The sequence below is a fragment of the Cricetulus griseus genome, chromosome 4, assembly GCF_003668045.3.
Source record: "Cricetulus griseus strain 17A/GY chromosome 4, alternate assembly CriGri-PICRH-1.0, whole genome shotgun sequence".
Taxonomy (NCBI): Eukaryota; Metazoa; Chordata; class Mammalia; order Rodentia; family Cricetidae; genus Cricetulus; species Cricetulus griseus.
The window spans coordinates 83,371,862-83,395,807 of record NC_048597.1 but is presented as its reverse complement, the minus strand read 5'-3'; the positions used below and the strand labels follow the sequence as shown (position 1 = coordinate 83,395,807).

Below are 23,946 nucleotides of genomic sequence, written 5' to 3'. Positions count from 1 at the left end.
AAAGTACAAAGACTTGAGTGTAAAAACACAGCAGGACTAAGCTTTCCAACAAGGACAAAGAAAGCTGTTTTCCTGCCACTGAAGAGATCTTTTGTCAAAATCTGAAATTTACCCTACTCGGACAATCAAGCTGTGCTATGGAAACCTAGTCCAATGCCTATAGTTTAAGTGGAATTTGCCTTTCTTACTCAAGAGCCATTTACTAATTTCTTTAGTTAAAAAAAAAATCTTTAATGTAGACCGACTAGTGAGACTGAAAGGGAGAAGGTGTATGCAATACAGTGGGTGCTGTCCACCACGCTGCTTGTCCTTTCAGCCTTCTCCTGACATTGGTATTTCTCCCTAAAAAGGAATCATTTCTTCTGGGCATGCTCCTCCTCTCTTGCTCTTTGTATGCCCATCTGTCTAACTCTACACTTCTTCCTCTTTCGATTTTACTTCAGGGTCCTCTTCCCATCAGCAGTCTCTGGCTGCTCACAATCAATTATCACAGCATGCCAATATGCTATCTGGAACTCTGGCCTTTACATCACTGCTTTATCTGAGGCAAGAGTGACTCATCAGTTTGCTTTCAATAACTGAGAGACAAACTACTTCCTTCAACTTCTTCCCAGAGGTAAACCTACCTCTCCAGTAACTAGAAGCAAGAGTTAGCCTAGGTGATAACTAGATAACCCTGTGGTGAAAACAAGCCCCAACATACTAAAACAAATTACAACTACAATCTGATTTCTGAATGAAATTAGAAAGGAAGAATCATACCAATCTTAAGACATGAGAATAAGTTAAAAAGTAAAATACTTTTTTATGTCCCTATAAACCTTCCCATGTGAGGGTGCCCTTCTTATGAGGAGCAGATTTCCTAAGAGCGCTGATTTCCTCTTTAATGGGAGCCATACCATTCCAGTCACAGGTGCTGGAGTTGTATCTGTATAGAAGTAAGTCGTCCCCCCAACAGTCTCCTTCTGGATCACCTGACCAGAGGATGGAGTCTGAGGAACAGGGTTATTGGCAGGAGTGGAGGCACTAGGCGGCACCATGAAACTCGCTGGGTTTGGAGTGTGGCTTCTTCTTCTAGGAGCAGGAGAGGTGTGTGGAGTAATTTTGGGGGAATGGAGAGGGGAGGATCCAGCAGACAGTGACATTCCTGGGGAAGATGAAAAGCAGGGTCTTAGTGGAGAGCACATTGGTTTTAGAGGGAAAAAAATTCTGAAAATAAAATGCACACACTCAAGTGGAAGAAACATTAATTTTAAGTACAAAGAAAAAAATCTTGTTTTGTTTTAAGGAAAGCTCCAATTAAAACAAATGCAAAGGAGTTTCTTTTTAATATGGTCATTTCCAAATGAATCAGCAACAAGCTCCTCCTTATCAAAGTCACAACCTAACCCTATATTAAGAATCACCAGAGATTTAACAAACTAATTTAATGAAATAACGAAAACTACCAGAACTGAGACTCTTGAATAACTCTTTTTCTCTTAGTCTCTTAAAGCTGTTTATTACTGTCAAAATGACACAATTTCCAATATTATGATACTAAAATTCAATTTAATAGACTGGACAGTGACGGCATATTCCTTTAATCCCAGCACTTGGGGGTTAGAGGCAGGCAGATCTCTGTGAGTTTGAGGCCAGTCTGGTTTACAGAGTGAGTTCCAGGACAGCCTCCAAAGCTACAGAGAAACCCTGCCACGAAAAAACAAAACCAACCAAACAAATAAAATAAAATTCAAATTAATAAAGATCTAATAAATTCCTTCAGCCAAATATAAATAGCAAGATTTCTTGGAGGAAAAAAAGGTTGAGACTGTGTTAAAATACACGGTGACAACACACCAAATCTTAAAAAAACAAAACAGAACAAAAACTTCCTCTTTTGATGCCTGTCTATAACTCTAGACATACACTAAATAGCTGGAAGCTGCTGCAGATGTGTGTCCAAGTGCAAGTTACTCATCCACAGTCCATGGACACCACCTGAACAAAGTATCTCTCCCACAGATGCTCTAGGAGGGAGAACCAGTGTTTTTACCCTTTGAAATATTCCAAGCCAGCTGAGAAAACAAAACCGAGTCACATGTAAAAGCATAAAAATGATTTACAAAACACTCAAACAGAAATTATACTGAGAACCACATGCATAAATGCAGATGAAATGCAAATTAATTAAAACCAGGTGAAGTTAGTCACAGGTTTAATGGAGGTGGCTGATTTGAGCAGGGATGGAACAGACAATCTAGAACTACAAGTCACACTTGTCCAGGAACTGTTTGCTATTGGGGGAATATCTAAAAACCTTCACAATTGGGGGGGCAGGGAGACAAAGTTACCAAAATCCCTTTGGCCATAGAGCTATCATGAATCAATTATCTTGTATCAAGTATCAAGTATCTCTTAGGACATCAAGGCTTTGTTTTCAGAAAACAAGGTGAACAAAAAACTGAGTTTAAACTGAGAAAGGAACCCTTGTCCCTGGAGAGCACTTTGCACTTCTAAAGAGCCTCAACACAATGATGGCATCAGTTTCTGAGCACCTTACCAGCAGGCAGGGAGGCTAGGTGCTAACCATACAAGTCAGGACCTAGGCACACAGAGTTTATGTCATTCAACCAAAGACACATGTACAAAGTCAATAGCAGAACCAGGATTCAAACCCAAGCCAACTGAAAATTCTCAACCAAGCACCCCCTAACTGCTATATCCCAGCTTCTACTGTATCAATACTGGAGTACATCAGAAATTTCAAATACATGGAGAAACCTTAAAACTCTATAGCCCTTTCAAAACAAGAAAAAAAAAAAGCTTAGAATAAATACTATTTAGCAAATAATATGGGCTGCATACACATAGTTTCCCCTACATCTAGTTTCTAAGTCTCCTGAGAGGAATGCATTAGTTTACTAGTTTACTGTTTATTACCAGCAATATTTCTGGTGGTAATTCTGCCCCCTATCTCATGGTAGACACTAATCTAAATGTTTTCCTGAGCATCAGCCTACTTCATCCTCATACCACAGAGGAGCAAACTAACTTAAAAGGCCAAAAGAATTACAAGTAAAAACACAGATTAACAGATAAGATTTGAATGTAGATCCAATCCACTCCAATGTCTAGCTCATATGAAGGACAAGAAAGAGGATATGTTGCCATTTCAGCAGCGTCAGTGATGACTTGTTTTATGTGGGAGGGGATGCAACTAAGCTAAGGGGAAGGTCTGGACCCTTGGTAATTAAAACAAAAACTGAGTTCGTAGGACTAAATATACACCACTACAGACAATCCAAGGAGTGTGAAGAGGGAAGTGACAGAATTTACACTGCAGAATATCAGGGCTTCAATTTCATGAAACTATTTTAATGTGAAGTAAGCTGAGACTTACTAGAATTATTCAAATACAATGGTACTAGAACATGCTCAACAGTGAGCATCAGTTAGTTCCCACATGGACACTGATGGAACACAGCATCTAGTCACTCACATATTCATAGAATATTAAAGGACAGGGTGGAATTCCCACATGGGTGCTTCTTAAGACAACGATGTACCTTGATATGCCTGTTAATCAATACAACACTAAATTATAAACAGCATGAATGAGTAGAGAATACTCTGTCAAGTTGTCACACACAAGGGTGCTGAATTACAATTCTGTCTAATCAAGGGAAAATAATCACAGTTAAGGGCCCGTGGTTAAACACACAACCGTAATCCCAGGATACAGTAGGCAGAGCAGGAGTATAACTCCATATCTGAGGTCAGTTTGATCTACAAAGTAAATTCCAGGCTGGCCAGGGTCATATAGCAAGATCCTGTCTCAAAAACCACTTATTAAAAAAAACAAAAAATCTAGCTGACAATATTTTCCCATCTATGTCTGTAACCACAGAAATAGTTTAAAATAATTTCCCAAAGTTTCAGAATCTACCTGTTACAACAAGACAAGAGTTCCCTACTAAAAATGATATTGGCAAATATAGTGCAAGTTCTTCATTAGAAATTCCATTTCATGTCAGTATCCACCTGCAATTTCTATCCTTCCTTATGAGAACGGTTACCAGTAGTTATTACAGCACTCTGGCATTCAGCCAACAGAACTATAAATCACAGTAACTAACATGTAACAAATCAGCATAGAAGACAATTTAGAAGAATGAAAGCATGTATTTTAATATCCACGAATTAACAATATTCGCCATCATAATTTCTGAATTACCTTTTTTTGTCAATCATGTTCAGGGTGACACTATCTATAATTTCAAGTTGAGAAATATAACTGACTGAAAGGATTAACTACAATAGAGCACTTACAAAGTGCACATATAAATAGAAGTGAGCAACAATACAGAGGTAACCAAAGCTATTAGCAAGCAAAGAAATGACAGACAGAGGATTCAGGCTGATTTATGGAGGTAAATGTACCACTGCTTGTAGAGGCATGATAGTACTTCTGGATTATTAAGTTTTATTTTCTGGTTCTTTGAGACAGGGTTTCTCTGTAGCCTAGCTCACTCTGTACACCAGGCTGGCCTCAATATCAGGAGATCTGCCTGCCTCTGCCTCCCAAGTGCTGTATTTAAAGGCGTGCACCACTACACCTAGCCAGTACTTCTGGAAATCTTAAAAGAAACAGAAAAGACTTGCAAATAGTGAAAAACTTTCATCAAATTAAATGATTATACAAATTAAAAGCTAATAGATATGAAATCAATTGTTTTTTATTCCCCAAACAGAACACAGAACAACTAGTTTGGACAATACTGCTTCTGGAAAACAAAGAGTGCGCGCACACGCCCCTCTTCAACCCGATGGAAGATATGGATAGACAGTACTGGAAGAGTGTGCCATACAAGAGCTTATAACACAGTCAGGAATAAAAGACAAGAAAAAAAGAAGAGCAAGCAGAATTTGAAGGCATTTGAGTCTTGAGTCCATAATATATGGAGAACAGAATCAAAACCCTGTGCAAAGAAAGAATTCTGGAAAAGATATATGAACAGTGAATACAGAACCAGAGGATGGAAAGGGAAGCCTGATAGTATAGGAGGGAAGGAAAGAGCAGGAGTTGATTTGAAGAAACGGGAACATTACACACTGTAGGCATGATTCAAGTTATGCCGTACTTTGCAAATAAGGACATTATCTGTCAACACACACACAGACTACACATTACAGGAATGGAATGCAAATGGGTACCCAGAAGGAGGAAGCACTACACTACCTTGATGAATGCTTCCACTGCCTAGAGGCTATGCTCCCCGGAAGCAACCCCACTTGGGAACTCAAGACTGAGGGGTGGCACACACTAATAATCCCACTACTCAGGAGGCAGTGGCAGGACTTCCAGTTCAAGACTAGCCTGTGCCATGTAGGTAGACCCTGTTTCAGAAATCAAAAAGTAACAAAATGCACAAACATTCATGAAAATTCACCCTAATACAAAGTATCCCAGATAACAGCATATAAAGGGAGCTATAAAAAAAAAAAACAAAACTCACTACTAAAACAAAGGACACAAAAAATGACAAACAAGGTATTTGTTCTTTGAACAGAGCAAATAGGCTCTCTACAAGTTTTAAAAAAAAAGGAGCAAAAGCATCAAAATTAAAAGCTCTCAGAAGGTGAACTAAAAAAGCAACAAAATACACACACACACAAAAAAAAAAACAACAAACACACCCACACCTCACCAATAAATTCTGAGAGCAAGGGATCTGAGCAGTTAAGAACAAATCCCTTCTGACTATGCAATGCTGTGATGGTCAAAGACAGAACATATTGGAAAAACAGACTATCTCAGAGCAGGAGGAGGAGAAAGGGAGGAGAAGGGGTTGTGTGTGTGTAGGAGTGTGCACATGACGAAGGCCATTACTTGAACTGGAAAACACACCAGAACACTAGACTAAAGAAGAGAGACGATTTCATCTTAAAATTCATTATGATCTCTAAAAGAGAGAAAAATAATAGCAACAATTTTAGGGCTCATCAGTGGGATTTCTGTGGTGAAAAACAATTCAACTATCAATTCATTAAGAAAAAATTCCTTAGCTGAAAGCACTGGAATGTAAGAATAGGTAGGTGAATATTGTTTTTTTTTTAAAAAAAAAAGTCTTAGTTTAAAGTACAAATGTAGGTAACAATCTAGAAAACTGTAATACTGAAAAAGGAAAGGGCAGTTAAAAACCTCTATTATTTGCTGGCAGTGTGGCTCAATGGTAGAGGGCTTGCTTAGCAAACACAAATCCCCAGGTTCTACTACCCCCAGCACTGAAAAACAAGTAGGGGGAAAAAGAAAGAGTTTTCTTGTACTTTTTACTTAGGAACCCATGCAAATTAAAAACCTAAGGATGAGAACCACATAGAATCACAACAAGCCAGGTATGGTGGCACACACCTATAATTCAAGAATTCAAGAGGGCAGAAGCAGGAGGCCAGCTTAGTCTACAAAGTGAGACCTTGCCTTCTGGGGAAGAGTAATAAGCAGAAACAAAATGCATCATGTTCAATACTAATTTCATACTATATGTAAAACAGCTTTTAAAATTCCTTTAAAAAAAAATAGCTGGGTGTGATGGCCTTTAATCCCACAGCACACACAGCAGCCCGGTGGAAGTGATGTACACCTTTAATCACAGCAGAATCGGGCAGATCTGTAAGTTAGAGGCCAGCCTGGTCCCCATTGGAGTTCTAGGACAGCTGGGCTGTTACACAGAGAAACCCACCTCAAAACAAACAAACAAACAAACAAAAAACAAAACAAATAAACCAAACCTAAAATCCTAAAAAAAACCATGAAACTATAAGAAGAAATCAGGTGTAAGACCCTGTGGCCTTCAACAGAGCAATTGTCTTGCTGCCTAAGGCACAAACGATAAGGAAAAACACATCAATGTTCAAACTGGGACTAATAAGAACTTAAAAGTTTCTGTATTTTATAGGGAGTGTTCATGGTAGGAAGGCTGCAGTAAAAGTCTAGTGTGTTCAACAGAAAGAGAACCATTTATAGCACATAACAAAAACTGAATCAAACAACTATGCAAGCAATTTGACCAGAGATTTCTTCAAAGACAACATACAAATGCCAACTGTGCACATGTAAAGAAACACAGTATCACTGGGGACATGAAAATCAGAACAACAACGGTATAACACATCATTCTCTAGAATGCTTATAGTCAGTCAAAAGTATGGTTAACAAATGACATTGATGAAGAAGGAAGAAATCTGAGCTCGTATTCCTTCTGGAAGAAGTGTAAAATGGTGCAGTCATCTTGAAAAGAGTTTAGTAGTTCCTTAAATTATTAAAGTTACCATATGTCCTGGAAATCCCACTGCTATGTATACTTTCCAGTAGCAGTAAGAACAGATGCCCATGCAAAGACTGTATGTGAATACCCACAGCACATGATCATCACAGCTAGGTGGAAACAACCCAAGTATCTACCAACTGAGAAATGGCTCAGTGGAATATGGTACACTTCGTAGACTACAACAAACACCAAACCACACTACTATGGGAACCTGAAAGCATTAAGTGAAATTGGCCAAGTACATAAGGGCCACTTCATACAAGATGCTATTTGCGTGAAGTGCATAGAATGGGCAAGCCTAGGAAGCAGGAAAGCAGAATTGTGGTTCTGAGGACTGGAAAACAGAAGAACACAGATTATCTACTTATCTCATCGTTAGAGCTGCACAATCTTGTGAATACACCTAAACCACATGTAAGGGCCTGGTCCTATAATACATAAACTAAATACCAACAAAATACTTAGTAATCAAATCATTCCAATGGCCAAGGTAAATGAGGCAGGGGAGCAGTAAAATAAAACATATACAAAACCTACCTCGTTTACATTAACTAGCCATAAAAAAAAGTGAAATAAACATAAACTACATACAAATTAGTAGACTTTAGAAAAATAATTAAATTCTTACCTGTTATACAGATGACAGTTCTGCTTAAACTAATCTTAAAAAAATATATGCTAGTCCAGCAAAAGCAACAATAACAACCATGCTATGCCCAAGCTAAATCTATCTGTGTGGGAAAGTATGCACTGAGAAAGCCAGAACAGAACACTTAAGAAACACAAACAAAAAGGAAGTTAGAAAAACAAACAGAGGAGAGGGGTATTACATCAGTAACAGTAAAAGATGAACACCGTAGTCCTCAAGATGTTCTAGAGTTTTGTAGGAATTCATCAAGACAATGGGACCTCTGCAGGGTTCAGTTCCCAGCAACCACATGACAGCTCACAACCATCTGTCTGTAACTATTTCTAGGGTACTGGATGCCTTCTTCTGGACTCCATGGGCACTGTGTTCCAACACAGAACACATGCATTCATACATACACGTAGGTAAAACACTCAAACACAAAATTAAATAAATACATCTTAAAGACAACAGAAAAGGAGCACAAACACACATGAAAAACACATGTTAAAATGGTTAGAGAAATGGCTCAATAATTAAGAGCACTGCTTGTACTTCCAAAAGGGTTCTTCCTGGTTTCAATTCTCAGCACCCACAGAGCAGCTAACAAGCATATTACCAGCAGTTCTGGGGATTCAAAGTAGTATTCTGTCCACTATGGCTACTTCGTGCATACTGGGAAACATATAGGAAATGAAAATAAAAGGATGGTAAAACAAACTTCAACAAAAAGGTGACTAAGTAGTCAAATGTGATAATATGCTAGGCTCTGATGCTTTTTTTTTTTTTTTTTTTTGGTTTTTCGAGACAGGGTTTCTCTATGGCTTTGGAGGCTGTCCCGGAACTAGCTCTTGTAGAACAGGCTGGTCTCAAACTCACAGAGATCAACCTGCCTGTGCCTCCCAAGTGCTGGGATGAAAGGCATGCGCTGCCACCACCACCTGGCTATCTGATGCAATTTAAAAAAAAAAAATACATTGTAAAGATACAAAAATACAAATGTCAACAAAGGCCTTTAATCCCAGCATTTAAGGAGGCAGAGGCAGGCAGATCTCTGTGAGTTTGAGGTTAGCCTGGTCTACAAAGTTAGTTCTAGAACAGCTGGGTACACAAAGAAACCCTGTCTGGGGTAAGGGAAGGTTGTATTTTACAAAAAAAAAAAAAAAAAAAGTATGTGTGTGGGGGGGTGGGGGGGTGTTGATAACTATAAAGAGTGATTTGCAACACTTTATTAAAGGGTCAACCAACAGTTCTTAAAACTCATTAGGGAATGCAAAATGGTTTGCCTTAATTCTAGCACTGAACAGACAAGTAAACAGCACTGAAAAGGAAGTGATAGAGGCCAATTTATAAAATAAGAGGCCCACCAGGGAGAAAATATCAAGTTCCAGGCCAGTCACAAATACATTATGAGACCCTGTATAAAAGAATAAAACACAAAGGAACCAGAAGGAAATAAATTATACAAGTAATTATTTACACACACACACACACACACACACACACACACGTGTTTTTCAAATCCCTAAAACATAAAGGTATCTTTGTGTTCTGATAAAGAAATGGAAATTATTATTTGTGTGCAGCATATACATATATGTACATGTTGTGGGTGACCATATCCACATGTGGAGGTCAGGTCAATAAGACCACTCCCTACCCCCGGCCCAATTATTTTCTTCAGTGGGAAAATTTAAAAGATAGATGTTTCCTCAGAAACAAATATATCCAGGGTCCCCAGAATGATCTTCATGTAAAACTGCAAAACACTGCTTTTAAAACTGGGAAGAGGAGCTGGAGAGATGCTCTTCCAGAGGTCCTGAGTTCAACTCCCAGCAACCACTTGGTGGCTCACAACCATCTCTACGGATCTGGTGCCCTCTTCTGACACAAAGGCATATATGCAGATAGAGTACCCATACATTAAACAAACAAGTAAACAGACAAACAGCTGGGAACAAGACAAAAATGTCATGTGCCCAAGTTATCTAACAACAAGTTAAGAATTGAGCTGCTTATGAGAAGGGAAAAACAAAACAAAACGTAAGCCAGAAATAAAACTACCATTTGTAGAAAATATACCAGCTATTTTGTTTCTATACAACAAAAATAGTGAACCAGGAAAACACTGCTTCTTCTTTTTCTTTTCTTTTTTTTTTTTCTTTTTTGTTTTTTCAAGACAGGGTTTCTCTGTGTAGCTGTGGAGGAGCCTATCCTGAAAACACTGCTTCTTAAGGGCATCAATTCTGATACTACCTGAGAAGAAATCTGAGAACCATGTAAAAGAGCCAAACCCAAAGCTGTAATATTTCATGGAAAGTTTTAAAATAAGCATGTTAGAGACAATTTGGAAAAAGAAATGAAGGATGGAATTCTCTTCCAGACAGACAATTCTGTAAAGAAGATTATTTCCACTTCTCCTAAAAACTTGCTCTACAAATGCCAGCCCTCCGTGTCAACAAAAGACATGCTAGGGAGCTGGACACAGGGTACAACAACCTTCAATTCTCTAAAATAAGACTTTTAAAAGTAACAACATCAGAAACACACTGAACACTCCCTATGTTGTTGCTTATAAGTAAAGCTGCTTTAAAATATAACCCTTAAGTGCTTCAGTAAATTTTAGTGATTAAAAACACCTTGAGTTTAAGACCCTTCCACACATTCAGGAAGTCACTAGAATGTATCCCACTCAACTAAGATTTATCACTGTGATGCACACCAATGGTAAGAGAAAAAGACATAACAGAAACTAAAGGAATACATGGTGTGGTCCACAAATACACTCTGCAATTTACATGCAAAGAGAAACCTATGAGGATTTGTTGCCCAAAGTTTTTGCTATGGACTGATCCCAAAGGTATCCTGGGATAGCACAAAAGAATTACAATGTCTGCAAAGAAACAGACTGTGTAACACAAACACCACTGCAATAGAGCATTTCAGCCAAAAAGATTGAGAAGTCTTCAAAATTCAAGTTTTTTTTTTTCTTTCTTTCTTTCAAGACAGGGTGTCCCTGTGGCTTTGGAGGCTGTCCTGGAACTAGCTCTTGTAGACCAGGCTGGTCTCAAACTCACAGAGATCCACCTGCCTCTGCCTCTCGAGTGCTGGGATTAAAGGCGTGTGCCACCAACGCCCGGCAAAATTCAAGTTCTTATAGCAGCTGGGCAGCAACCTCACAAGCAGGCGTTTAAGGATTGTACTTTGGGCCTATTTCTGGATAGACCACAAATTGTTTCTAGGACAGCTACCATTTGATCATCACTCTGCTCTACAATCATAAAAGACGAACAAAAGAACAAATGTTCTGGTTTTCTTGGTTGAATACATTTCTCAGGAAAGAGAGTAGAGACACTTTTCTAGGAGGGGAGAGCATGGTAATGAGCTGGGGATATAGTTTGGTGGTAGTCTTCACTAGCACAGCACCACAAGATCCTAAGTTTGAGACCCAGTCAGAGACAGACAGACAGACAGACACATACTCATTTAAAAGGTAGCGCTGGGACTAGAGAAACAGATTTGTGGTTAAGAGCACCTACAATGTTCCTCCAGAGGTTATGAGTTTGATTCCCAGCACCCGCACTGGGTGAGGCTCACAGTTACATGTACCTCCAGCTCTAAGGGACATAATGTCCTCTTCTGGCCTCTCAGGGAATATGCATATATGCACATATACACACAATTCATTCACACATACATGCAGATAAAATTATTTTTAAAAAATAGGTCTTTAAAACTAAAAGGTAACAGTGGTATAGAAAATGCAAGGCCCTGATACCAAAACCACATCAGAAATGGGGAAATGGCAGCTTTAAAAGCAACACTGACTCAACTTTTTAACAGAAAAGCTGTCTTTTAATAACCAGCAATTTAAGTCAGAGCAAACAATGCCAATTAAATGGTATTTGTTTAGATGATATTTTAGGAAAAGAGAGTAAAACACATCCATTCTAAAAGACAGTTCATGATGTACAGCTAAATTTTTTCTCCGTAATACAGTTATCTCACATAGACATACATGAAAGTTGCTGGAAGACTTGGTAATTTAAAAACTTACTAACTAAAATAAAATGGATTTCTTATTCTTGCTGTTTTGTTTTGAGACATGGCCTCATTATGTATCTGAGGGTAGCCTTAAACTCCCTTTATAGCTAGCACAGGATAGGTTTAAACTGACAACAATCCTCCCAACCTCCTCAAGAATCTTATGCTTATCCTTTTCATAACCTTGATCACATTTGTTTTTAATAAAGTAATCATTAGAATAAACTTAAATTCCAAATTTAGAAATCCTCAGAGTCAATTCATAACAGACAATCCACTGAGTTACAAATTAACTCAAGATTATCATTTATAATAAACTGTAAATGAGAATCTAATTCATTAAAGAGATTGCTTATAAAATTTCAATTGTAAGCCCAAAGAAGGTGAAGCTTCCCTGCTCTTTACATACTCCTCAGCCATGGTTCAGGTTTCCTTGATCAGTAATGACAGAAATGAACTCAGGTTCATGCAGGGACTTACTCTGTCCAATTTAACCAAGGTTTACAGACTTTGCGATTTGTAAAAAACAATATGCTTAAGAAGTTACAGGACAAAGAGGAAATACCACTAAACGCAAGCACACTGTTGAATTTGAAAATACATCCTAAAAGATTAAAGCTACAGACATTCCTGACATTCTGCAGTAAGCTTGTTTGTTACATGGTTGCTTCTAAGGCTTAGGTGCTGGGAACCTATTATGTGCTACAGACAAAAAAGATTCTGGTGGTTTTAAAATTTAAAGGGTTTGGAGAATCCTAGCAACGTGGATACATATTCGGATCTTTTCCTCACCAATATACATGAGCTATCCTCAGCAAAGGCTATCATTAGTTGATAAGCTGTATTTTACTGAAAAAAAAAGAAAAACAACAAAGGTAACCCTTAGGAGCCATGAATACGATAAATCTTGATTTTGTCTGTGGTCACATTTGTGACTTTGAAACTAATGGTAATACTTCTTAAAGGTTTGGCCATGGGTGTTTTTTAAAGGGGGATTTACTAAACATGGAATTATGATCAATTCCATTTTTTTATTTAATATTTTATTTAAATATTTTTTTATTTTGATATTTTATTTAAAGCTGCCAAAAGGGATGAGAAAAGGACCATTAAAAAGCAGACATAAAGGAACAGATTAGATACAGGCGTGAGGTTAAAATTTTTCACTTTTAAGATTTATGTGTGTGGGTGTTTTGCCTGCATGCACATTATGTGCAGGACATACATGTGTCACCTGTGGTAGCCACAAGACAGCATGGATCCCCTGAACTGGAGTTATACAAGGTTTTAATCTACTGTGTGGGTACTTGGGACTCATCAAACCCAGGTCCTCCGCAAAAGTAGCCAGCCAATGCTCCTAACTGCTGAGCCTTCTCTCCAGACCCAAACAGGTGCACTTTCTTCAGATCTAATTACAAGGCAGACTGTATAAAAAACATCACCCTACCACCAAACAGTATCAATGGAATTCATAAGGAAAAGCTAGAAGAATACTACATGTTACTTCATCTCATAACTTCTTTGTTCAATCAAATTCAGTTTTGCAAGTAATTCTTAAAACTGTCTTAAAGTATAGTGAACGCCATGCTTCTGGTCCTAATAATTGTCATGCTGCAGCTAGCAGACCCAAAGTTTCAAACTGCCATCTTAGGTGACGTGATGACTCTAGCTTATAGCCTCAAAAACGAAAGATATTGAAAAGAAATTTACCTATTTGCTAGGCTGAAAACAAATTCCCATGATTCCTATTTTTAAATCACATTAGCTTTCACATAACTAAAATTAAAGTTAACCACAACATATTTTCAATCTTTCAAAATGACAACCCAAGAATATCTCTACAAAATGTACTGTGGCCTAGAAAACCAAAGAGAAAAAAATTTCTTTCTGTAGCATTTTAAAACCCTCAGTACAAATTTTTTAAAAATCTATTTAACTAAACATATAATTAATCTTAATTCTTTTAAATTTCCTGACATAAAACTGCAAGTTTTAAGGTAAAAATTACCTTATCAGTATTTTTGACATTCGCTAAAAATCACATTGAAATATCATCCATAGTCTGGAATACTTATTCACTGATCTGGTAATGTATTTAATTATCAAATCACATTCCACTTAACCCTACAGTTTCAAGCCACGAGTGCATATACTCCCTTGCAAAGATTAAATATCCAAGTGCCAAAGGTTTACTCAAGACAGCTTATAACCCGTGTGTGAAAAAAGGGTAATTTGGATTTTTGAGTCACAAATACCCTATACTGACTGCTCAGGACATACAAATTTCAATTTCTTCATTTTACAGAATTATTCCATGAAGTTCTGTGATTAAAATGAAAACAGAGTCAATAAATATATTGATTAATTGCCAGAATCGGTTCCTTTACAAACCCTGTTTTCACAACAGCAACCCCTCATTTAATTAGGGGAATTAAAAGTTGCTGAACTCAACAATCCCTCCAGTTAAACAAACAGACCCCTCATAGAGCTGTCCAACGCTGCCCAAACTATCCATCCTTTAGTCGAATCAGTCAGTTTCATGAATTGTAGGATTTATCTTCAAGTCCAGTGCTGACTCAGAGGGTAGCTTGTTCCCTAGAGAAAACAACCAACAAAAATCAGAACAGCTACTGCTCATAGGCTCTTTCAACACCCAAGTGGAAAGGACATACTTATTGGGTCCAAAAAAAAAAAAAAGAGAGAGAGAGGAGAGAGAGAAAGAGAGATAGACAGAGACAGAGTTCAACTTCCTTTCAACTACAGAAGTAGTCAGTAGCCAAGGGCATCTAGAAGTGTTCAGTCAGTTAAAGCAAGAATGTTAAACAGTCAACAACATTTCTAAGAAAAGCTACCACACAGAACCATCTGGTTCCTGACAGAGAGAAGGCACTATAAAATGAATGGTAAGTACTCCAACGGTCCAATGTTGTTTGGTTTATCTTTGACAGGCTGCTTTAGGATACTATGGTAGAGAGCATTAACCTCTCCACTCCAGAACAGTGCGAACACCTAGAGTAGCTTTGCTTCAGGGGTGTTCGTTAAGCACAGGTTCCCATTCTATAGCTCACTGTTCTCATCGAAATGTAAGAAGAGTTAACCAACACTCATACTCAATTCTAACACTGCGACCTGCTGCCTTCTTTGGTATGCCTAAGGAAAGGGGGTCTACATGTAAAGCCTTTGAGCTTCAGGATAACCTTAGCGATACAAGGCAGCCATTCCATTTCAATAGTAATGTTTGTCACAATACTATGCTACTATGAGTAAGGAAATTGTTAAAAAGCAAAGCCAAAAATGTAAAGAAACCCAAAAGCTCAAGCTAATTCCAAAATATCTCTCTGAAATAACCAGACAGAATAAAAAAAGAAACTTTTCGTTTTCTTATTATTATTTTATGTGTGCATGTGTGGGGGGGAAGGGGCTGATCGCACCTATGTCTGTGCACCCTGTATGTGCCTAGTGCCAGGAGAAGGTTTCAGATTCCCTGAAACTGGAGAAGTTACAGCAGTGTGAGCTGCCACTTGGGTGGTGGGAATAGAACTCAGGTACTTTGGAAGAGTAGCAAGTACTCTTCCTTAACTGCTTGAACCACCTCTCCAGCCCCTAAGTTTTCATTTTAAAAACTTGATCAGTGTTCATAAGTAATCAAGAATGTAAACATACCCTAATCAAAACAACTTTACTCATTTCCATGTCTTAAGATGAACCCCCAGATTTGTAGCAGAAGATACACTGGTGACTGCATCATGAAAGTTGTAATCATTTGAACAATGCCTTCTGGCATTTAGGCATTTTCTTTTTCTTTTCTTTTTCAAAGAAGCTAAGAGATCCTAAATGCAATAAATGGTATCTATTACGTGCCACCCTCGGGAAAATGACAGATAGACACTCATAGCATTCCTATATTGAAATGAGGGACTCTACCGTGAAAATCTGAGAAACTCCCTGTGCCCTAACACGGTTTGTCATGTCCTTCCTCCCGGGAAACAAGCCTTCTTTGCCAGTGGTTTTCAGAAACTACTTAAAAATCATGGGCTTCTGTAAATGCTTCAGAGCTCTCTGCCAATGTTCAATTTGAATTTTTGAACTATTTTCCCACTATTTATCAGCAAAACAAATACAGGACATAATTAGTTTGCATTTGTTTTTGGACATACTGATATGCTGAGCAGTGGTATTTTTATGCAGGCCACAAATGAAAGGCTCGCTCCTGTCAACTTCATACTTAACATAAACACTTATAATTACAGGGTGAAACCGCAGCAATAACCTTTATTTAAATATATGCATACTCAGAATAAATGAGCACACAAGTCATCCATAGACCTATGATGTTCATATCAGCACATAAGACAGAAAGGGGAGGGAGGAATTTCAGAGCAAATGTTACTTCTCACTCACAATTTCAAGCTACTATTTAACAAACAACCTCACCCTAAGTACTCTGTGAGGCAGTGTAATAATTTGACCCTGTACATGCCAGTTCTCTCTAATTCAGATCCAGAGGCTATGTACAGACTTCATGAGAGCTCTACACTCTACTAGAAAATCACCACTCTGAGCCCTAAGTATAATCCCGATTTACAGGTCCCCAAAAGGCAGAAGGACAGTCCAAGACTTTGCTACCATCTCCTGATACAGGTGCTCAAAGCTCCCTTCTTAACTCTCCTACCAGTTCTCACAGTTTTGGAACATTGACGGTTTCAAATACAATGTGTCCAACTTTGAAGAATTAATGGGAAAACTGTTAAAAATATAAAAGAGAGGTGATCAGCTGGGCGGTGGTGGTGCACACCTTTAATCCCAGCACTAGCGAGGCAGAGGCAGATCTCTTTGAGCTTGTGACCAGCCTGGTCTACAGGAGCTATTTCCAGGACAGCCCCAAAGCCAGATAATTTTTTGCTTTCCACATCATCTTAAAAAACCATTTTGAAAGATAAATTAAAAAGAAAAGCGTGGGTACTGTCAAAAAGAACTATCCATATGAACTCAACAGTGGCTGGCTGGGATTTAGCTGATGAAGTATTAACAAAATATGAATGTGCAAAATGAAGGTAAACAGCAGTAAGAAAAAAAAGAAGAAACATAGAAAAGACTCTGCTCTATCTTGGGTATTCCTAGGAACTTGAGCTGTTCATAACCAGCAATTAAGAGTTAAAGGCTGTCCCAAGGAGAGAATTCTACTCCAAGCCTAGCCTAGGGCTCACAACAATGTCTGAAGCAGGATTTTCTTCCCATCTGTTCAAGTCTTGGTGTAACTCAGACTTTTTTGTTGCTGTTGTTGAAAGTTTACTGACTGGATAATACATTTTAAACTTTTAAAACAGGCTCTCAATTGAGTGAGTTCTTTTGTTTGGTTGCGATTATTTTGGGGGGGGTGTTTTTGTTGTTATTGTTGGTGGCAGTGTTTTCAGATGGGGTTTCTGTGTAACCCTGGCTATCCTAGAATTTGCTCTGGAGACCAAGCTGGTTCCAACTCAGAACTCTGCCTGCCTTTGCCTCTCAAGTGTTAGAGTTAAAGACACGTGACACAATGTCCAGCTCATCTGTGTTTAAACAGAAACAAACCTTACCCATCCTCTAAAACTCATCTCAAATATCTTCTTTTCCATGAAACTTTATTACCTATACATCCTTATATAAATCAGGTAAAATTCACCTTCAATTTTTCTGACATTTTGCACTCTTCCCTTCTACAATTAAAGGGCTGTGTCAAGAGAAGAATTCTATAAATATACATAAATGGGAATGCTTCCAATCTGAGGTTTCAGAGCTATATCTCAGATGGGGAGAGGAAAGCCTTCAAGCTTCACCACAGTCATCAAAGGTGACTATGGTCCCTACACTTGAAAGCCCCCTGGAACTTTCAAGGCAGAACAGACAATGAATGAGACTTAATGTTACTGAAGGCCTGTGTGTGATCACAATAACAGAGTAAATGGCAAATAGTCTCCAGAAGCATTTAACTTTAGAGGATGAAATGCACATGCCAAACATGTAGATACTAACTATAAAAGTCTGATGAAAGACTCAACAATATAAAAGCATGTAAGTGAAAAACATTAATGAGGACTGAGAGAAATAGAAATGGTGTTGAGGAAAAAAGGCATTTAACCTTGATCAAGGAAAAGCAGGCAAGAACTCAATAAACAAGAATTATTTCCAAGATTTAAAAAAATTAACATATTTACTGTTTGTGTGCATGTGGCATGGAGATTAGAGAAGACAGATTGCAACAGTGATTCTTTACTTCCTGGTCTATCAAACTCCAGTCCGGTCTATCAGGCATACCAAGCATCCTTCCAGCAGCAGAACAATGATAAGCACAGCGGAGTTTGGGAAAGATTACCAGGTTCAAATATGTCAGACAGCAAGCCCACTTGGAGTAGACTTCAGGAGACTGAGCTGAGTTTTTCAGAAAAGAAAGTGACCCTCAGAGGCTCCTTCCTGGACATTACTAGTAGATACCAGACCAGGGGCAGCTCTGAGGTTTTAAGAAGCACACACTATGCACTTATTCAGACAGCAGAGTGATCCTGAATTGTTCTTCCTTCACAGCGTCCCAAGCACAATGTTCATTCCTACTCTAGCTCTTTATCAATTCCATCATTTGTTCATTAAACTGAGAACTCTTCCAGTCTCTCATTGGCACAAGTCAAAGCTTGTACACTGGGGTCATTATGAAGTATATTAGGTGTTACTTGAACACATTAAATATTCACACTGACAGGCATTTCTAAGTGACAGATGCACAGGTAGTATTATATAAAGGGATATGCTGGACAGAAAACTGATGGAACACAGCAAGATGAAGGCACATTTCATTTTACCATTCAGAATGGTAGAGAGTTCAGAATTTATCAATTAGTTCTGGAATTTATAATCTAATATTTTTATGCTCGTGTTGACTAACCAGCTATAGAGTAGGAAACTGGACATGCTGTTATACTTTATATTTTCAAATATTTTAATTTTAAAAAATTTTAGGAGGATCCTGTCCAAAGGGAGGTTATATGCTCCAATAGTATTAAAAGATTTCCCCATTCAAATTTAAATAAAAAAATGAAACAAAAATAAAACTTTAAACAGTTCTAAAACGGAAATAAGCAGTGTAGCATGATCAAATATAATGGTGGGAAATGTTAGTCTAAGGTTTTCTTCAAAGTGTGCCATCTGAGTTGAGTTCTAGAAAAGAGAAGGCAGGAGCCACACCACAGGAAGAGCAAGCGGAGCTCTGCAGAGAACATATGCCTAGGAACTAGACATAATTGAAGGTACTCATAGCCTAACTAGGTGCAACAGAGTAAGAATGGCAGGGTGAGATTAGGGACAACCAGCACACAGACTGAGTAGACTAGTATAGGGGGTGTTGCTTTACTCTAATGACAAATAGAAAGCCATAATTTGACTATCACTTTGGCTAGTATAAGGAAAGCCAACTGCAAAGGCAAACCAATCCAAATGCTGCAACAAAGCACAAAAGGAGACACAATGGCTTGGTATAAAAATATGCGGAAGCGGGGCTGGAGAGATGGCTCAGGGGTTAAGAGCACTGACTGTTTTTCCAGAGGTTCTGAGTTCAATTCCCAGCAACCACATGGTGGCACACACCATCTGTAATGTGATCTGGTGTCCTCTTCTGGCACGCACTGCATACATGATAAATAAATAAATAAATCTTTAAAAATTATGCAGAAGTAAATCATTTTGATTGAAGGCTGAACAGATAGACAAGATTACTACAGATACAACATGAAAAAGGCAAGAAAAAAAATTGCAAGTTTCTTGCTCAAGCATTTCTCCAAGAGTGATATCAACTGTTTAAAAGGTCAGACAAGAGGCTGTAACTCGGGAAATGAAATGGAAAGTAAGAATTGGAACTTCTAAATAAACTGAGGTACAAGACAAATTAGAACACATCCTTCACAGGAAACAGAGATTTTTACATTGCTAACCTCCTGAAAGAGGATACTGGTGCTGAAACATGAACCAGTTTAGTAACTTTGCTAACTACAATTTTTATAAAATTACATAAATTACACATTCACATTAAAAAGAACTTCATAATAATCACACCCAAGTCCTGAAGCAAGAACATATTAGGTCAATGTAGTAGCCTTCCCTGGTAATTATAATAAGGAACAGAAAGTACATAGGGGCAAAGGGAAAAGAAGACCACCTCCCCCATGGCTACCCATGCTATGCTAAAGTCCTGGCTCTTAATCAGTACCGACCACAGAATTGCCTGAAAGCCTTTCTAAAACAGACAAGGTAAAAGAGATGAAAGAAACAAGATGCTGAGAAAGTGGATTTGTTTGTTTTGTTTTTTTTTTGAAACAGGGTTTCTCTGTCTCTGCCTCCCAAGTGCTGGGTTTAAAGGCATGCACCACCACAGCCCTACAAAAAACTGGATTAAGATTAGAGTGGCTCCCAGTCAAGAATGTACTAGTTTTTGTTTACTTGTTTGCTTTTAGAAACAGTGTTTCACTCACTACTACCCAAGAGTTAGCCTGGAAATCACAAACCTACCCCAGCCTTCTGAAGGCTAGGATTACAGTCATGTGCCACCATATCCAGGAAGAAATGTACCAAAAAAAAAAAAAAAAAAATCAAACAACAACAACAACAAAAACCTGGGGAAATGTTGATATGCTGCTCCTTGGTAAACTGCTAAAAGATTAGAACCATGCTAATTTTCCTAAAATTTAAATCAGGTTTTTCTAACACTGGTGATTTGAAGCAGAACCTTCTTACTGAATACATGTTTAAAGTGGAGACAAAAGGATTCTTTACATAAATACATATAAAACAAACTCTCCTCTCTTTTGGTGGGGGACAATCTCCCCACTGACTTTAGTATATACTACCAGTGCAAACATGTACTTAAAAGCTTTTACAGAAAACTCCCCCTACTATAATATTCTCTCTCATGAATACAAAACCATTTTCTGTAGTTACATATGAGAAGCAAAAGTCCCTTGACCTAACTTTAACTACCCAAACTTTTCAACATTTAAAATATTGAGAAAGTGCTGATATTTATTTTAATAACTCATTTTATTTAAAATCATAAACCCAAATTTTTATGGCATAAATCATTTTTCATGACACAAAGTGTTTTCCTTACTTTGTGGTGGTCTGGGAGGACATATGCATATGTGTATATGATGAGTATACCCATGCACAGACACATGGAAGCTAGAGACAGGACTCCTACTGAATGTGGGACTCTCCACTGGCTGGACCAACTGGGCAGCAAGCCCCTGGGGATCCTCCTTTTCCTGCCTCCCAGAACTGGGATTACAGAGGCATGACATCATGCCCAGGTTTTAAGTGAGTGCTGGGGGTCCAAACTCAGCTACTCGCATTGTAAAGAGTCCAAACTCCAGCCCAGACACAAAAGCTTTTATACTGTAAAAGTTTTCTTTTCATAGAAACAAAGAAAACTCAGAGCTCTCACAACAGATTAGGTAGATTTCAGAAAGAAAATGTCTGCTTGGGAGATCTTGATTTTATAACATCCTGAGATGGTTCTTCATTTTGTTCAAGAATCAGATAAAAAGTTCAAAATACGAGCATGGTCAGCACACCTTTAATCCCAACACAGGACAAATAGGTTGATCTCTGTGAGTTCAATGCCAGCCTGGTTTTCGAAGCAATTTCCAGGATAACTAGAGCTGTTACACACAAAAACAATTGTCTCAAAAAAACCCAAAAAGTTCAAATACAAAATCTGCAATGTAAATAATAATAATAATAATAATAATAATAATAATAATAATATGCTACTACAGAATATTTCTCATTTACGGGAGAAATAAAATTACAATCCCAAGAATGAAGGTATAACAGGAAACAATGCACTTGAGAAAAATCCCCAAAACTTATACTGTCCAGAAGAGAACAAAATACATAACTAAAATGCTAGTTAGTGCTAGACTGGAACTGGTAATCCTCCTGCATTAGCCTCCTAAGTATTGAGCTTACAAGCATGTCTCACCAAACCTAGTGCAGAACCAATTTTTAAATGTAAGTGGCAAGTGAGGATGGAACTCAGTGGTAAAGCATTTTACCTGGCAGAATGCAGGCCCTAGGTTCACTCCTCTGGGTGGTGGAGACAAACAAGCTGGTGGTGGCAGGTAGTGTACAAAGTACCTAACAGAGTTTAAAACTACAATATAAGCACGCAAATCATAGAGGCGTGTACATAGCAAACAGACATAAAACTCTACCCTTGAACAGCATTTTAATTCAAATGGAGATTTATTATTATTAAGAAAAGGCCTGTGAGTAGAGTATGGGTATACTCTAAGTGCACAAGTAGGGGTCAGAGGTAATTACGGCAGTTTTCTGTCCCTCCACAATGTCAGTCCCAGGGAACAGATTAAGGTTATACAGTTTGGCAGCAGGCACCTTTACCTACTGAGCCATCTTGCCAGCCCTGAGATAACTTTTTACAAAATGTAACAAACTAATTTTCTAATTCTAGGCACTCCAAATCTAGATTCATTGCAGAATAAAACTGGATCCAAGGCTTTTTGGGTTTTGTGGTATCTGATTAAACTCTCTTTTTTTGCAATCCTTTGTTAGCCAAATGAACAGTTTCAATTAATCAGTAAACAGAGAACTAAAAAGCATGAAATGAGATCATGAAGATAGTTTATTTACATGCTAAGTGTGATGATACACGCTTACAATGCCAACACTTTCGGGGAGGCAACAGGAGGACTGCCTTAAGTCTGAGGCGAGCCTGGGTAATATATAGCAAGATCCTTGTGGCTTTGGGGGAAATGAGAAAGATGAGGAGAGGGTGTGTAGTGATTTGAATGGGAATTACCCCCCTGTGTTTAAACGCTTGGCCCACAGGGAGTGGCACTATTAGGAGGTGTGGCCTTGTTGAAGGACGTGTGTCACCATGGGGGTGGACTTTCAGTCTCATATACTCAAGCTAGGCCTAGTGTGGCAGTTCACTTTCTGTTGCCTGTGATCAAGATGTAGAACTCTCAGCTCCTTCTCCAGCACCATGTCTGTCTGCATACCGGTATGACAATAATGGAATAAACCTCTGAAACTGTAAGCCAGACCCAATTAAACGTTTTCCTTTTTATAAGAGTTGTCATGGTCATGGTGTCTCTTCACAGCAAGATGTGAAAGACATCTGGGAGAAAATAAAAAACTTTAAATGTTTCACATTGATTAATTACAACTATTTATTTCTCTTCATTATATAAAAAGTGACATTTGTTTCCACTCACTTCCACAAAGCTTTGTTAACTTTTCCAAAAAAGAATTTTTTTTTTAAAGTTCACAGAAGGCATGGGAATCTGGCCAAAATGCAACTTAATCTATGTCTGATTTTCTTGTGAATAACAAGATGGTTTTTAGAACTGGTTTATGTAACCATACTTTGCTGCACTTTGGTTGAATTTGCATCTCTTGTAGAAGATATGTGGGCATTAGTATCAGAAACACCCAAATATGAATTCATAAACTAATTAAAAAACCTAAAGCTTCCTCCCACAGTGTCCACTCAGTACAAACTGAAAAAAGTTTTTTTCAGTAATATGCAGTGGAGACTATGCCCGTGATTACTTGCCTTCTTACAGTGACCTTCACTTTGACCTAATCTCAGCCTGGCCATTATAAGTAGCACAATTTCCAGACTAGTTGTCATTAATTCAATCTTCACATGTAGAATGTTGATGGCATATAAAACACAGAAATTAAACCCCTAAAATTATGAATAACTCATCCACCTTGCTCACTGGTCTATGATGGTTAACTTTCATTAGTCTCTAATATTTGAAGGAAACAGAAAAGTGACCTGTGTGTCCCCAAAATTGACCAAAGACCTGAGGTGACAAGATCTTCTGTAGTCTCTTGACTGGTAGCAATCTGTTAAGCCACAGCATTTGGATTATTTCAACCAAACACTGTAACGGTGTGGGCTGCCTGCTTCAGCAT

General features: G+C 38.2%; 1 protein-coding gene across 1 annotated transcript in view; it reads right to left on the bottom strand.

Moving 5' to 3' along the window:
- The window catches only part of Pan3 (poly(A) specific ribonuclease subunit PAN3), a 124,303-nt gene that overhangs the window by 34,558 nt on the left and 65,799 nt on the right, over window positions 1-23,946 (bottom strand). The window contains 1 exon segment of the mRNA XM_027413693.2: window positions 900-1,147. Within this exon segment, the coding sequence (XP_027269494.2) occupies window positions 900-1,147 (248 nt within the window).